Source organism: Phaseolus vulgaris, chromosome 9, assembly GCF_051622355.1.
Source record: "Phaseolus vulgaris cultivar YP4 chromosome 9, ASM5162235v1, whole genome shotgun sequence".
In the NCBI taxonomy this organism is placed as follows: Eukaryota; Viridiplantae; Streptophyta; class Magnoliopsida; order Fabales; family Fabaceae; genus Phaseolus; species Phaseolus vulgaris.
This window is the reverse complement of record NC_143506.1, coordinates 12,470,295-12,484,024: the sequence shown is the minus strand read 5'-3', so window position 1 is coordinate 12,484,024 and position 13,730 is coordinate 12,470,295. Positions and strand designations below refer to the sequence as shown.

At 31.3% G+C, this 13,730-nt stretch overlaps 1 protein-coding gene across 3 annotated transcripts; it reads left to right on the top strand.

Moving 5' to 3' along the window:
- On the top strand, positions 1 to 4,816 carry LOC137820181 (DnaJ heat shock amino-terminal domain protein). 3 transcript variants are annotated; one of them, XM_068624094.2, is made up of 3 exons: positions 1 to 199; positions 282 to 445; positions 2,095 to 4,816. In XM_068624094.2, the coding sequence occupies exon 3, from the start codon at positions 2,219 to 2,221 to the stop codon at positions 4,310 to 4,312; it is 2,094 nt and encodes a 697-aa protein (XP_068480195.2). In that variant the 5' UTR covers positions 1 to 199; positions 282 to 445; positions 2,095 to 2,218; the 3' UTR covers positions 4,313 to 4,816. The 3 variants fall into 3 exon arrangements, 2 of the variants coding, with proteins under 2 accessions (XP_068480195.2, XP_068480196.2); XR_016515500.1 differs by lacking the exon at positions 2,095 to 4,816 and adding an exon at positions 818 to 943 and having other exon boundaries at positions 28 to 199; positions 282 to 734; XM_068624095.2 differs by lacking the exon at positions 282 to 445 and having other exon boundaries at positions 5 to 199.
- Positions 4,817 to 13,730: the final 8,914 nt, after the last annotated feature.

The window sequence follows — 13,730 nt, the reverse complement described above, 5'->3', positions numbered from 1 at the left end:
AAAAGGAGAAAAAAAAAAGAAAAATAAGGAGCTAAAGAGGGGGGTTCCATTTTCTGAGTAGTAAATTGGGGGAAATTAGATTCTTCACAGTTGTTGAGGGCTTTGACAGATGGGTCATTGTACATGGTGACGGTCTTCTCAGATTCAAATTCCTGAAACGTCACTCCCCTCTCCTCTCTCTCCTCACATCGCCAATCAGGTAATTTCACTCACACTCACTCCTCATCTTCCTCACTGCGCCAACACCTCACCGCTTTTTTCTCCGCTTTTCAATTCCCTAGATTCGCCACGCCCGACCTTCCACCTAGGGTTTCCGCCTCCAATTGCAGATTTTCACCTCCGTCAATTTCGACCGTTGCCTCCTCTATTCAAATGCGCCGCTCCTGTAGATCCGTGGCGGGATTCGCCGCACTTTGAATTTCCTTCTCCCAACAAATAAACACAGGTTCGTGTCCCAACATTTCCCCCTCTCTTCTGTTATCTCCTCCCTTCACTTGTTCCACTTCACACGTCTTTGCGTAAGCTTCGCTTCTGAGTTTTCCCTATTTTCTCGACTTCCGTCGCTTTCGCTTTTTAATTCCATTTCTCGGGGGGCTTTGGGATGGACTTGATGCTTCCAATTTTTCACTGGGAGTTATAATTTTTAATTGCGATTCATTCATGCTGGGCTCGCAAGTTATGAATCGCGGTATTGGTTGTGCCCTGTCTTTATTCAAAGGGGGAAATCATGCAAGGTAATTATCAGTTATTCGTTGCGTTGTGTTGAGTTTATAAGTGACTGGCTGCTTAGTGGAAGGGATTGACCTTCCTCTTGTAGGTGTGATGGGACTGGAACTGGAGCGGCAGCTGCTGGTTTCGCTTTTGGTTGGGTTAGCAAATAATATTTTACATGATTTGTGGCCGTCTGTAGTTCGCTTTCGTGTAGATCTGTCCTCACCTTCCGTTTTGTAACTGGAAAAACTATTTAGAATATTATAAACTAAGACCTGCTTTGGAGTGTGTTGAACTCGGTCTAACTTCCACTGTCAGTGAATAACTTAGGATGTAGGAGAACCAAGTTTCGGAAATTTATTCTGATTATACATGGACGGATTCTGTTTAAGTGTTTGGGTTGGATTTTTTTTGTCTATGTGGGTTGTCATATTGCTATATAAAATAAAATAGAAAATGCCTTCTCTAAGTAGCTGCAGTCAGCTACATGAGTCGAATGACACCATTGGGCTCCAATTCAAGACCCGATCCTCTGATATGTTTTCACCATGAGATTCCTTTTAAAAACTTCCTCCGATGTTCTTTGTCGTCTCCCTCTTCCCGTTTTCATGCGATTATAAATCCTGCATTTTACACTTCTCATCTTTAGTGATCTCTGCTTGTGGCCAAACTACCGTAACCAACCTCCTATCATATTTTCCTCTGTTGTTGCCGCACCAATATGTGTAACACATTACCTTTTCTGCTCTTCAATAAAGGCTACTTCATGATTTAATCTGGCCTTGTAACTGTATCAGTCACTTCCGTGTAAGTTTTATGATATCCCCGCTTAATGTTGCAAGTGAGGAAAAGGCAATTATCCAGTCTCTTTATACCCAAGTTCCACCCAATATTACCCAGGACTGCCCGATAGTAAACAAATGTTGACATTGGCAAATGTTACTATCGCATAATTTGTTTCCATCCATCAAATCACACTGTAATATTGACGTGTATAGTCACTAGGTCTGATCAGTGAAGATGCCCATACCTGTGAATATTAGGATTTAAGGTTACGTGAAAGAGATGTGTCTTATCATTCTTCTTCATTTTGAATTTCTGTTGACTTACTGAATAATATTATAATTTTCCATAGACATTAATGACACTTATGTTGTTCCATACAGGTGATGATAGAGGTTTCCTATGTAGTGCAATGTAACTGATCCCACATCTAATTATTTAAAATGAAGACTCTTTATAAAATGTTCACACTGTCATAAACTTCAACTTTTGTAATTAATAGTTTTTGAAGAGTTGGTTTACTTTTAATTGTTGCCCACACACGCCAAAATATTAAGAAACTTAGTGATCGTGTTTCAACTTTTCTCTTCATTGGTTCAGGTACATGTCTGAGGGGCTTCCTTAAGCAAAGGAGGCCTGATATAAAATCCAGTAGTCGTGGTCAATTTATCTGCCTCTTAATTGGCTGAGGAAGTAACTTACCAATAATTAAGATTACTGGATAATGATGGAATGCAACAAAGATGAAGCAGTTAGGGCCAAAGAAATAGCTGAGAGGAAATTTTCAGAAAGGGAATATGTTGGTGCAAAGAAATTTGCTCTCAAGGCTCAAAATCTGTATCCTGATTTGGAGGATATTACCCAGCTTTTGACAACAATTGATATCTATATATCTGCTGAGAATAAAGTAAGCGGAGAAATGGATTGGTATGGTATACTTGGAGTGAGCCCCTTTGCTGATGAAGATACTGTCAGGAAGCAATACAGGAAGCTGGCTCTCACCCTCCACCCTGACAAAAACAAGTCTTTGGGTGCAGAGGGTGCATTTAAGCTGGTTTCAGAGGCATGGAGTTTGTTATCAGATAAGACCAAGAGACTCGAATATAACCAGAAGAGGAGTTTGAAAGGATTCCAGCATAACACTTCCAACCATGTTGGATCTAAATCAGATGCACCCAATGCAAATGGTTTTTATAATTTAAAGAAGAATGTAACTTCAAATGTCAGGACTGGAAATAATAATGGTCGGGCCCCTTCAACTGCAGTTCCTCCTTCACATAAAAAGGCTGATACCTTTTGGACTATCTGCAATCGGTGCAGGACACATTATGAATATCTCAGGATTTATTTGAATCACACCCTTTTATGTCCAAACTGTAATGAAGCTTTTGTTGCTGTCGAGAGGGGTCCACCACCAAACGTTTTTAAGCCACCAAATTGGTCTTCTCATCAACAACGGCATCAAAATTCTCAACACTCTACTGGAAGTAATAATACAAACTTTCAGTGGGGTTCTCACAATAGAATGGCTAGTTTTGGTAGCACAGACGGATCAACATCTGTTGCAGCTCAAGCTGCAAGTGTTGTGCAGCAGGCAAGTGAGAAAGTAAGGAGAGAGGGTTCTTTTCACAAAGCTGAAAAACCTATGAAAAAAAGAAGGACAGATGATATTCGCATTAATGGCTATCAAGGATACATGGCTAATCATATGACTGGGGGACACGGAGCAGCTGGTTTGGGCAGCTTTTCTGAATCAGGAAAGGCTAACGTGGAAGCAGAAAGGAATCATGGTTTTTCAGGTCTGCCTGGAAAGCATTACAGCACAAGGGAATTGTCGATGTTTGAAATGCGAAACATGTTGATGGACAAGTCACGCAATGAAATTATTAAGAAACTTCAAGAATGGAAATCAATGGCTGAAGCTAAGATTAACATGGATAAGGAGAATAAGAGACAGAAAAGCGCATTTAATGGCAAAACAACTGGTTCAGAAAAGCTGAGAGGGCCTTCTGTCAATGGTAACAGGCATCCAAACATTGATTCTTTCCCTGTCAGAAGTGATGATACACTTCAGAAGAACCAAGCTTATGTTACCATCAATGTTCCAGACCCTGATTTTCATAACTTTGATTTGGACAGAGATGAAAGTTCCTTTGTGGAAGACCAGGTGTGGGCTGCGTATGATGATGATGATGGAATGCCTCGATATTATGCTAGAATTCACAAGGTGATCTCTATAAAGCCATTTAAAATGCGGATCAGTTGGCTTAATTCTCGAAGCAACAGCGAATTGGGCCCAATAGATTGGGTGGGCTCTGGTTTTTATAAGACTTGTGGGGATTTCAGAACTGGCAAGCATGAAATATCTGAATCATTAAATTCTTTCTCTCACAAGGTTAGGTGGACAAAAGGCACGAGAGGTGTTGTTCGCATCTTTCCTGGAAAGGGGGAAGTGTGGGCTCTTTACAGGGACTGGTCTCCTGATTGGAATGAACATACCCCAGATGAAGTGATACACAAGTATGATATGGTGGAGGTTCTCGAAGATTTCAATGAAGAACAGGGCATCATGGTTACCCCTCTTGTTAAGGTTGCTGGTTTTAGGACTGTGTTTCAAAGGCATGCGGATCGTGTTCAGGAGAGGAGGATTCTTAAAGAAGAAATGTTTCGATTCTCTCATCAGGTTCCTAATTACCTGTTAACAGGCCAAGAAGCTCAGAATGCTCCAAAGGGTTGTCGAGAGTTGGATCCAGCCGCTACTCCTTTAGACCTCCTTCAGATAACGACAGAAGCTAATGAGACATCAAATAATGCTTAGGATGTCTGTGGAAGAAATGAGGCCCGGTTCACCTTCTGTGAAATGGGAGAGAGAATGCATAAAACCTTGTAGAGCAGAAATGTTAAACGAGGGTAGTAAACAGAAAAAAAGAATGATACAGGGCAAAGGATAAAAATGTTTGTGTGACTGATGATGCAATAGGCTTGAGAAATCAAAATGAAGATTTATGAAAATACAGTGTTTCATGGCTCTTTCATTTTGTAAGCCTGACAAAGGTATTCTATAGTACCCTTTTGGTGTTATATATGGATCGAAGGGATCCACAGCTTTTCGTTTTTTGCTGTATAATTTCCAGACATGTTATATTCGTAGAGTCTCATGGCAGTTATCATTCATCATTCCGCAAGCAAAGTGAATAGACTATAGTTCTGGCATTTCATGTCGTCCTATGGCTGGTGCTTTACTCTTCCAGTTTATGGACGTGCATATTCTGTCTTGTGTTATAAACTCATGAGTTTTAATTACATCTGATTCATTTCCTAATTGTAGTGTCATATCCAATACAAGAGTGCTTTAACTATTATTATTTTCTAATTGTAGCTTACTCATTCAAATTATAACCATATACCCTTGATCTTACATGATGATCATATCCGGGGAACTGTTTTATTTTTAATGGGTAGGGCTATTTTGCGCTTTAATTTTATTTCTGGGCTTCTATGAAAATCTAATTCAATTCGGTAACGAAAATTTAAAGTTTTAGTACAAAGAAGATATTTATTTACTTATTTTAAAATATTGTTTCTAAATCATATTTTTTACTCACGACTCATTTCTTTTCTAAAATGTCAATATTTTCAAGTTATGCAGTCACATTATGAGGGTAAATTCCCTATCTAGCACCATTTACACTTTTATTTCCCTAACTAGCACCTTTTTGTTTTTATTTTCCTATCTAGCACCCTTTTGTTTTTAATTTCCCTATCTAGCACCCTTTTATTTTTTATTTTCCTATCTAGCACCATTTAAAAAATAAATAATTAAATAATAAATTATTATTTTTTTATAATTTTAATTTTGAATGCATTAAAAAATAAGTATTTTTAATGTTTAAAATAGTTAGAAATATAATTAATGAATAAAGAAATGAATTTTTACAAAATAAAAATAAAAAAATAATAAATTAAAAATGTTTAGTTTAAATTATTTTTTTAAGAATGAAGAAAATAAGAAATTAAACCCTATAACAACATAAAAGTTGAATCTATAAACATAAATTAATATTTATTTTTATTATTATTGATGATGTAATCATGTTAATTTCAAGTAAAAAATGCAGACATAATTATAAAAAAATCAAAGTCAATTAGTATTAATTAATCCAGTGGACATATAAATAATATTAAAGTGTCTACCCTAAATGCAAAATTCTAAAAAAAAAACTAATGCAAATGCTACACTTAATGCTTAAAAATGAGAAGAAAAAAATGCAAAAATAAATAAGTATAGAAAATAAAACAAAAAACAAAAATAAATAAACAATGGCAGAAAAAAATAATAACTAAAAACATATAAGATATAAAATAAAAGCAAAACAAAATAAGATAAATATACAAGATATAAAAAAATATAAAAATCCAAACAAAATAAAGATAAGAGATATAAGGCGATACTAAATAAGTAGATGTTGATCATAAAAAGAAAAATAAATGAAAGATGATCATTCATTTAATATTTTCTTCAATGGTACATTAAATAGTTTGTGCGAAATGAAACATAATTAATGACGAGAAGTGCACAATTCAATAATGTTGGGACATGTTCTTTTTGTGTTTGACAATATGAACATTTTTTTGTTCGATCGTGTTGTTCTCTTATGTCCATATCAATTCTTATTTGACTTGACTTATGTTATTTTCATGTTGGAACTTGGGCATAGTATTTGACCCCAGGCCAATACTCTTCATTTATGAGTTCCATCAAATAGTCTTCCATAACATGAAAAATCTGTTGCAATGTTGTTATTTTTATTTTCTATATTTATTTATTTTTACATTTTTTTTCTCATTTTTAAGCATTAAGTGTAGTAATTGCATTAGTTTCTTTTTTAGGATTTTGCATTTAAGGTAGATAGACACTTCAATATTATTTGTGCGTTCAATATTAATTAATACTAATTGACTTTAATTTTTTTTATAATTATGTCCTGTATTGTTTACTTGAAATTAACATGATTACATAATTAATAATAATAAAAACAAATATTAATCTATGTTTATAGATTCAACTTTTATGTTGTTGTAGAGTTTAATTTTTTATTTTCTTAATTCTTAAAAAAAAATTAACTAAATATTTTTAATTTATTACTTTTTTATTTTTATTTTGTAAAAACTCATTTCTTTATTCATTAATTATATTTCTAACTATTTTAAACATTAAAAATACTTATTTTTTAATGTATTCAAAATTAAAATTATCAAAAAATATTTAATTTATTATTTATTTATTTTTGAAATGGTGCTAGATAGGGAAATAAAAAATAAAAGGGTGCTAGATAGGGAAATAAAAACAAAAGGGTGCTAGATAGGGAAATAAAAACAAAAGGGTACTAGATAGAGAAATAAAAATGTAAATGGTTCTAGATAGGGAATTGAGCCAAATTATGAAGTATTTTGTAATTTTTTTTTCATCGCATTATTAGTATATTTTTTGTCTGAAGTATTAGAATTCAATCGTGAAAGGAAATTCTTCAACATCGGGTTTGTTCAAATCCATGGGCTTTGTTCTCATCATAAACAATTGATATTGCTCTTTCGTTTACAACTATCATCTTTGTTTTCCGTCAACATCGCATATTAAGATGTTCAAGTCATTTGACCAATGAATTTTGAGACTTGTTATAAGTTTGTACTTGATTTGATTTTTTATGATATTTGACATTAATATTTTAGCTGAGTTTTGTATTCAAGAATTTTGTTGAACTTAATTTTTAGATTTAGTGCATTTTGATATTTTCTTCTTTGTTCAGGCTATAACTTCCAATTTGATGATGCCATTGAAGTGATTTTGGTCTGTCTAAAAATAATTAAGAAAAGTTCATAACGGGATTTTGAGCAAATAGCACAGTGACAAAAAGTGGTTACTCCAGTGTGTTGCAAGAGGTTAGTTGAGGAATTGGTGACGAGGTGAAGTGTCTGATCACAATGTTGTGATGCATTACTATTGGATGGATCGTGCTTCCAACGGTCTTCAAAATGTTTTCTAGTACACATCCAAAGCCTTGCACCCTAAATATCTTCCAACCAAGCCTAACTTTTACAAAACAAAAATGGATGCAAAAATATCAAACTAACCAATAAACAAAGGAGAACCGTACATTTTTAAACTGAGAATTGATAGGTTTTTCGAGAGCGTTTCACTCACAATGTCAAATTCAGATGACATATTGATTTCAACTTCAATCTAAAACCTTAAAACAATAAATTTATAATTCTTTTATTTATTATTCAACTTTTTAAAGGTAAAACGCAGATTTATATAATAATAATAAAAAATATAATACAACACTATGCATCAAACAACTCCACCGTAAGAATTCATTTATCCTCAAACAAGTTTATAAAAATTCAAGCACAAGTTACGAGATACAACTTAAGCCTTATTAGATCTTGACTTCTACACAGTGGTTAGAACTATGATATTTTGCGTTACTTGAATTTCAAACATTAAATATTTTATATAGTAATTTTGTTATGGTTGAAGATTTTATCTTTATTTTTAACTCTTGTTTCGGTTAGTTACATTAAATTTCAAGAAAATCCATGTTAGATATTTTAGGATTTTAAGTTAGTGGTAGCGTTATACATATATAGACATTTCAATTTATTAATTTAAATATTTTTTCATTTTTGACCTCTCTATCTTTTATACAAATTTTACTATTTCTATACTTTTATCATACAAAATATTTCCATAACTGATATTAGATTTCAACTGTACCGGTCGGTGCCGAACGACCAAAATGTTTGCGTTAAATGACTTAATTAAATAAAGAACATGGTTATACATGGAACGAGCAGTTATAATTTCCGCAGAATAAGTCAAACACGTTCTCTGGAACATTCCCTAGATTTCAGGAAGCCACCAAGTACGGCCCAGAGATAATTAAGCATGTTTTTAGCCATCAGTTGCTTGGTCCAGATGGCCAAGGCCCAAGTCAACCTACTAAAGAGACTTCAGAAAGGGAATTATCGTTAAACACCATCGCTGACTTGAGCGTCGGAGTACAATCGCAGGTACCCCGCTGACCGGCCGGAGCACGCGAGGAAGAATAGAGATCTGAAGAACAGAGCAGTCAAAGACGAGAAAGATCGTGTCTTGACGTGGATTAACATTACTTGACCTCCAAATATCCACTCAGGTGCATGAACTATTACGAAAAAGTGAGATAAATTACCAAATTAAAGAACTATGGTGTTTTTCTTCTACAAATCCTACGTCATCTTTCGGAATATAGTTCCTAATATTTGAGTTTTTAATCTGATAAAAAAACTATGGTGTTTTGTTCTAATTTAATCCTAGGAAACAACCGGTTACCTTGGTACATTTTGCGAAGATAAGTGTTCCTTTAAATGGAGTTAATGCTGTCTCTTCTTCCAAGACATTTTTGCAAATGTCATCTGCACCAGACAGAATCCCACGGGAAGTTTCAATGCTGATCTTATTTTATTCAAAAGGGTATGAACTCGTTGACTATGCAAGTAACAAAATGTTGGAGGAAGGTTCATGGAAAATTCTTGATGGTTCAAATTCAAGGAATTTGAAGAAAGGTTCGTTTCATTTTTATGACAAAGCCAAAGATTGCTCATAATAACAAAAGATTGCTCTTTATTTCACTACCATATTTTATAAACTTTCGGTTTCCTTATCAGAGACCTAGTCTCATAGGGGTGTTTGGGTAAATCTCCAATTTTAAACACATGTTTTTTCTTTTCTCAATAAAATGTTTGGCTAAATATTAGAATGCTTCTTTTTTCATATATTTTAAATGTGAAGAAATACAAAAGTAGTTTTTACTTGAACGTGATCATTATTCTGGTTTGACTTATTTCATTTCAAATTAAATATAAATGTGTTTTTTAGTTAAATATTTCACCTTTCTCAGCACTTTTTTATATATTAAAAATGGGAGAATTTTGTTTTCATATTCTTAATTATATTCACCGACTCTGCATTGTTCTGCATGATTCTTAGACCATTCTGGTTTTCCTCTGTGTACCACGGTTTACGCAACGCACAATAAGCCAAAATTTCCATCGAAACTTAAAGCAAATGCATTTTTAGTATGTTATTGAGTTTCGTTCTCTTTTCCTCATTTTACTTTTCCCTTTTATTTAGTCCTCAAATTGACTTAGGAATAACAACAAAATCACTTGAGTGTTTGAATTTTCTTTGCTGTCCTAAACTAACTAGGAAGAAACGCTTGCATTTACGTAAGATGAGTTGGGTGGAATAAATATTTTAAAAATTATATAATAAACATATAAATATAAATATTATATAATTTTTTATTATTTATTGGGATATTTTTCTAACATCGAGCTTGATGAATATTTTATCAATTATGTAATGCCTTAAAAGTTGAATTTCATGAAGAAGACAACGAAATTTGAATACATAATATTGGTTCAAATTTTTAAATATTAGATGTTGTAGGAGGTAGTAGCATCGTTCGTGTGATAACGCTACACATCACAAAAATTTTGAGTATATATTGTGATATGATAAAATAGTGATTGGATAAATGAAAAGTTATATATCCTTTTCAACATTACATTGATTATGTTTATGAAATGTTTATTTTATTAGATGGTGTTGTTGGTATGTATTGTAAATATTTGACTACACATATATTCGTTCAAACATTTCAAGTATCTTGTTCTGTTTGATAAATACAAATGTAATGTTCTAAAGAGTAAAAACATGGGTGGACGAAGAGAGTAGAGTGAGTGATTGGAGTTGGAGAAGAGAGCGTGCTGGACGAAGAGTCACTCGTCTTAATTCAATCAAAAGATCAAACTTCATGTATTTGATAACGACAATTGTAAACCAATACAAAAATTATATACAAAAACACAATGCATGTAAAGAAGATGAAACAATTGAACTAAAACCAAAAAAAATAGAAAACAAAATGAGGATGAAATACGTATTTATCCACATAGAAGAGAAGAGAAAAAAGAAAATAGGTGAGGATGTAGAAAAGGATGTGAGAGATTAATATTGTAATTCATCACGGCAATTAAGAGAGAGGAGTGGAAGTTTTTTTATAGAGGGGAAAGTGAATTATTTTTTTTATAAAGATGAAAGTGGGAAGTTGTTAAAATGGTTAATTATATTTTAATTAAATAATATTTATTTTAAAAAAATATCAAGTATGTTGAATTTTATAAATATTTATTTTTTTATAAATAATAATTAATGTTTATGAGAAATATATAAATTTAAAAACGTAAATATTATATATATTAAACTTTAAAATTCATATTTACTTGTAACGTTTATGATTAAGGTTTGAAAAATTAGACATTTAATAAATTTATATTTTAATTATTAAATTTAGCTATTACATTATGTTTAATAAATGCATCAATCATATTATTTAAATAAAATAATTATTTATATATTTTAAAATACTAAACTAATAACAAAATTGATTATGTATATATAATTAATTATTTTTATTAATGTATATAATATTTTTATTTTTATTATAAATATAATTAATACTTTTGAAGACATGTACAATTTATTTTGGGATAAAATTGGAAAATAACTAAATTTATGTGACTTTCATCATACTTCTTTACATATGTGAGAGGTTCATTTTATATTTCTTCTCGCTTATCTTTCTTTTATATTTGTGTCAACCTCTCAGTCCAAACACATAATATCTTACAAATTTGTCTTCAAGAACCGTATATCCATAAATACAAACACGCTGATAAAATAAAAAATAAAAAAATACAGATACAAACGCAACATAAGCGAAAATTTCGTTCATGAGAAATAAATGAATGAAGTTGTCCTCTGTCCAATATCTTATTCGAATCACCAGAGATGACATCTCGACTCGGAGGAGCAAAGGAGGAACCAATCTTTATTATATACTCGATATCCTATTTTTGTGTTCATTATTGAATCTTGAACTCATTTAATTTAGAAAGGGATTTAGAGAAGAGTTTTAATTAGTTTGTTTTTTATAAATTAAAAATATTACAATGATAGTTAAAACACTATAATATTTAAATTAATTATTAAAGAAAATATTATTACATATTAATGCAAGTCTTACAAATGAATATCAAATTGGAAGCAATGTGAAAAATGACTAAAACAAAAGAAGACCCAAAATGATTAAAAGAGAAAAAGGTCCAACACCAAAAAATCAAGAACATGATGTGTAAAACAAAACATACAACATATATTAGTTTTAAAAACAAACAAGAATATTAAGTTTAAAAAAAAAACAGCTTTCAAAACCAAATCTCATAAAAATGGTTGGTTATTTAGTAACGGTTCAAGAAATTAACAAAATGATTAGAATGTCCAGATAAAATAATAAAATAAATATTAATATAAGGGTAAAACTAAGAAGTAAATGTGTACACCAAAAGAGTAAGAGGGGAATTCTCTTTATATAGATGTTTAATCCTTGTTCACTTATGAATGAAAAACTCATGTTAGACAATCTATAGATAATTAATGTATTGCCCGGGTTATATCAGTAAAATGACCGATATGATCTTAATCAGATATACCCGATGTGAGGTAACGAGAAAATGGTTGTTACATTTTAGCGGATATCAGAGATTCTTTATCTTTTAGTTACATGGAGATAGGGAAAAACTAATGAAGTATAGATTGATAAAGATATTTTATTCAGATAATTTTTTATTCCTTATAAACTCATAAATTGATGCATGAAGATAAAATATATGATTGTTATTATTTAGATCTATTGGTGATATTATTCTGATGAAAAACTCTATAAATAGAGGATGACCCCAAAAAGCAAAGGCAAATATTATTTTATGCAATACATACTACACCTTGATATTTTATGTTGTCACTAACTTGATCGTTGGAGTATTGTCAACAGGTGGAGCTTCCCTCATCACATTGTAATTTCCGTAAGGGAATCATCTCAGAGACCACCTCCAAGCTTCCTACCTCCCGTTTGGCAAGAACAATTACATTGTCTAAGTATTACATACTTTAATCCTCATTTTATTGTGATGGTCTAACTCATGTTATAATTTATTTCGAGCATGTTAAATAATAATTACTTTTATCATATTTACCTATATATAATCAATATCTGATATAATTTATTTTATTTGTATAACATAAATTATAAATTAACAATAATATATTAAGTATAAAAATAACGATATATTTTTTTCACATTTTTTATAATAATATAGTATAAAAAGATTATATCTTTTATTATTCCCATAAGAATCAAATTAAATAAATAATTAGGTTTTTTTAAAGACAATTAAATCACATAAATATTTTTAGTTTTATCATATTTTTCATGAAAGAATATTATTTGTTTCCCTATACTTAATGTTTTTTGTAGTTTGATCATGCACGACTTGATATTTGGTTCATTTGGTATTGAAAAATATGTTGTAATTAAGAACCGAAGCAAAATACAAATGAAGTTTATATCTAGGAATGAAACTTGACTTATTAGTTATCTTAAACCTTTTTTTGTGAAAGTAAGCTTGCTTATTAAGTGCTTAAGGAACTGACTTTTAATAAGAAAACTTAGGCTCACTGTACTAAGTAATTAGAGTTTGAGTAAACTTATGGGTTTCGGGACAAACAAATCATTTATGATAAAGATAATGAGCTTCAAGAGAATGATTTAAAGTTCTTGTAGGGTGGAACCATGCAGTACCATACATGAGATAAATCTTCCAAAGAACAAGACTTTTTTCGAATAAGCAATTCATTTGGGACCCCGCGGATCCACTTTTTTTCCTATTCAAAGATCAACCTTTTGTCTCTGTGTTTTCACATCGACAATTCTTTGCAAATGAAAGAGATGTCAATGGAATTTCTTACTTCCCAAACAGATCTTCCTACATCTATATATAAACATTGGTTTATCAAGAATATGCAAGAAAAACATTTTAAATTGTTGATTCATTGCCATAAATATATATGCATGAGAGTGAGGTTTGGTAAAGTCTAATCCTAATAACAATTCACCATATAAATTCTTATCTTTACAACTTTCTAAGTGTTCAATAAAATTCCAAAAATAGTTTTAATTGTATTTGCATAATTTTAATTCCTTTAAACATACACATAATTTATGGAAATATTCTTTTGTCTAAATTAATTATCAATTGTAATTATTGTTGTGTATTGAACAAGTCCTTTG

Coding starts and splice junctions, on each gene's coding strand:
- LOC137820181 (XM_068624094.2), top strand. CDS start 2,219: ATGATGGAATGCAACAAAGATGAAGCAGTTAGGGCCAAAGAAATAGCT.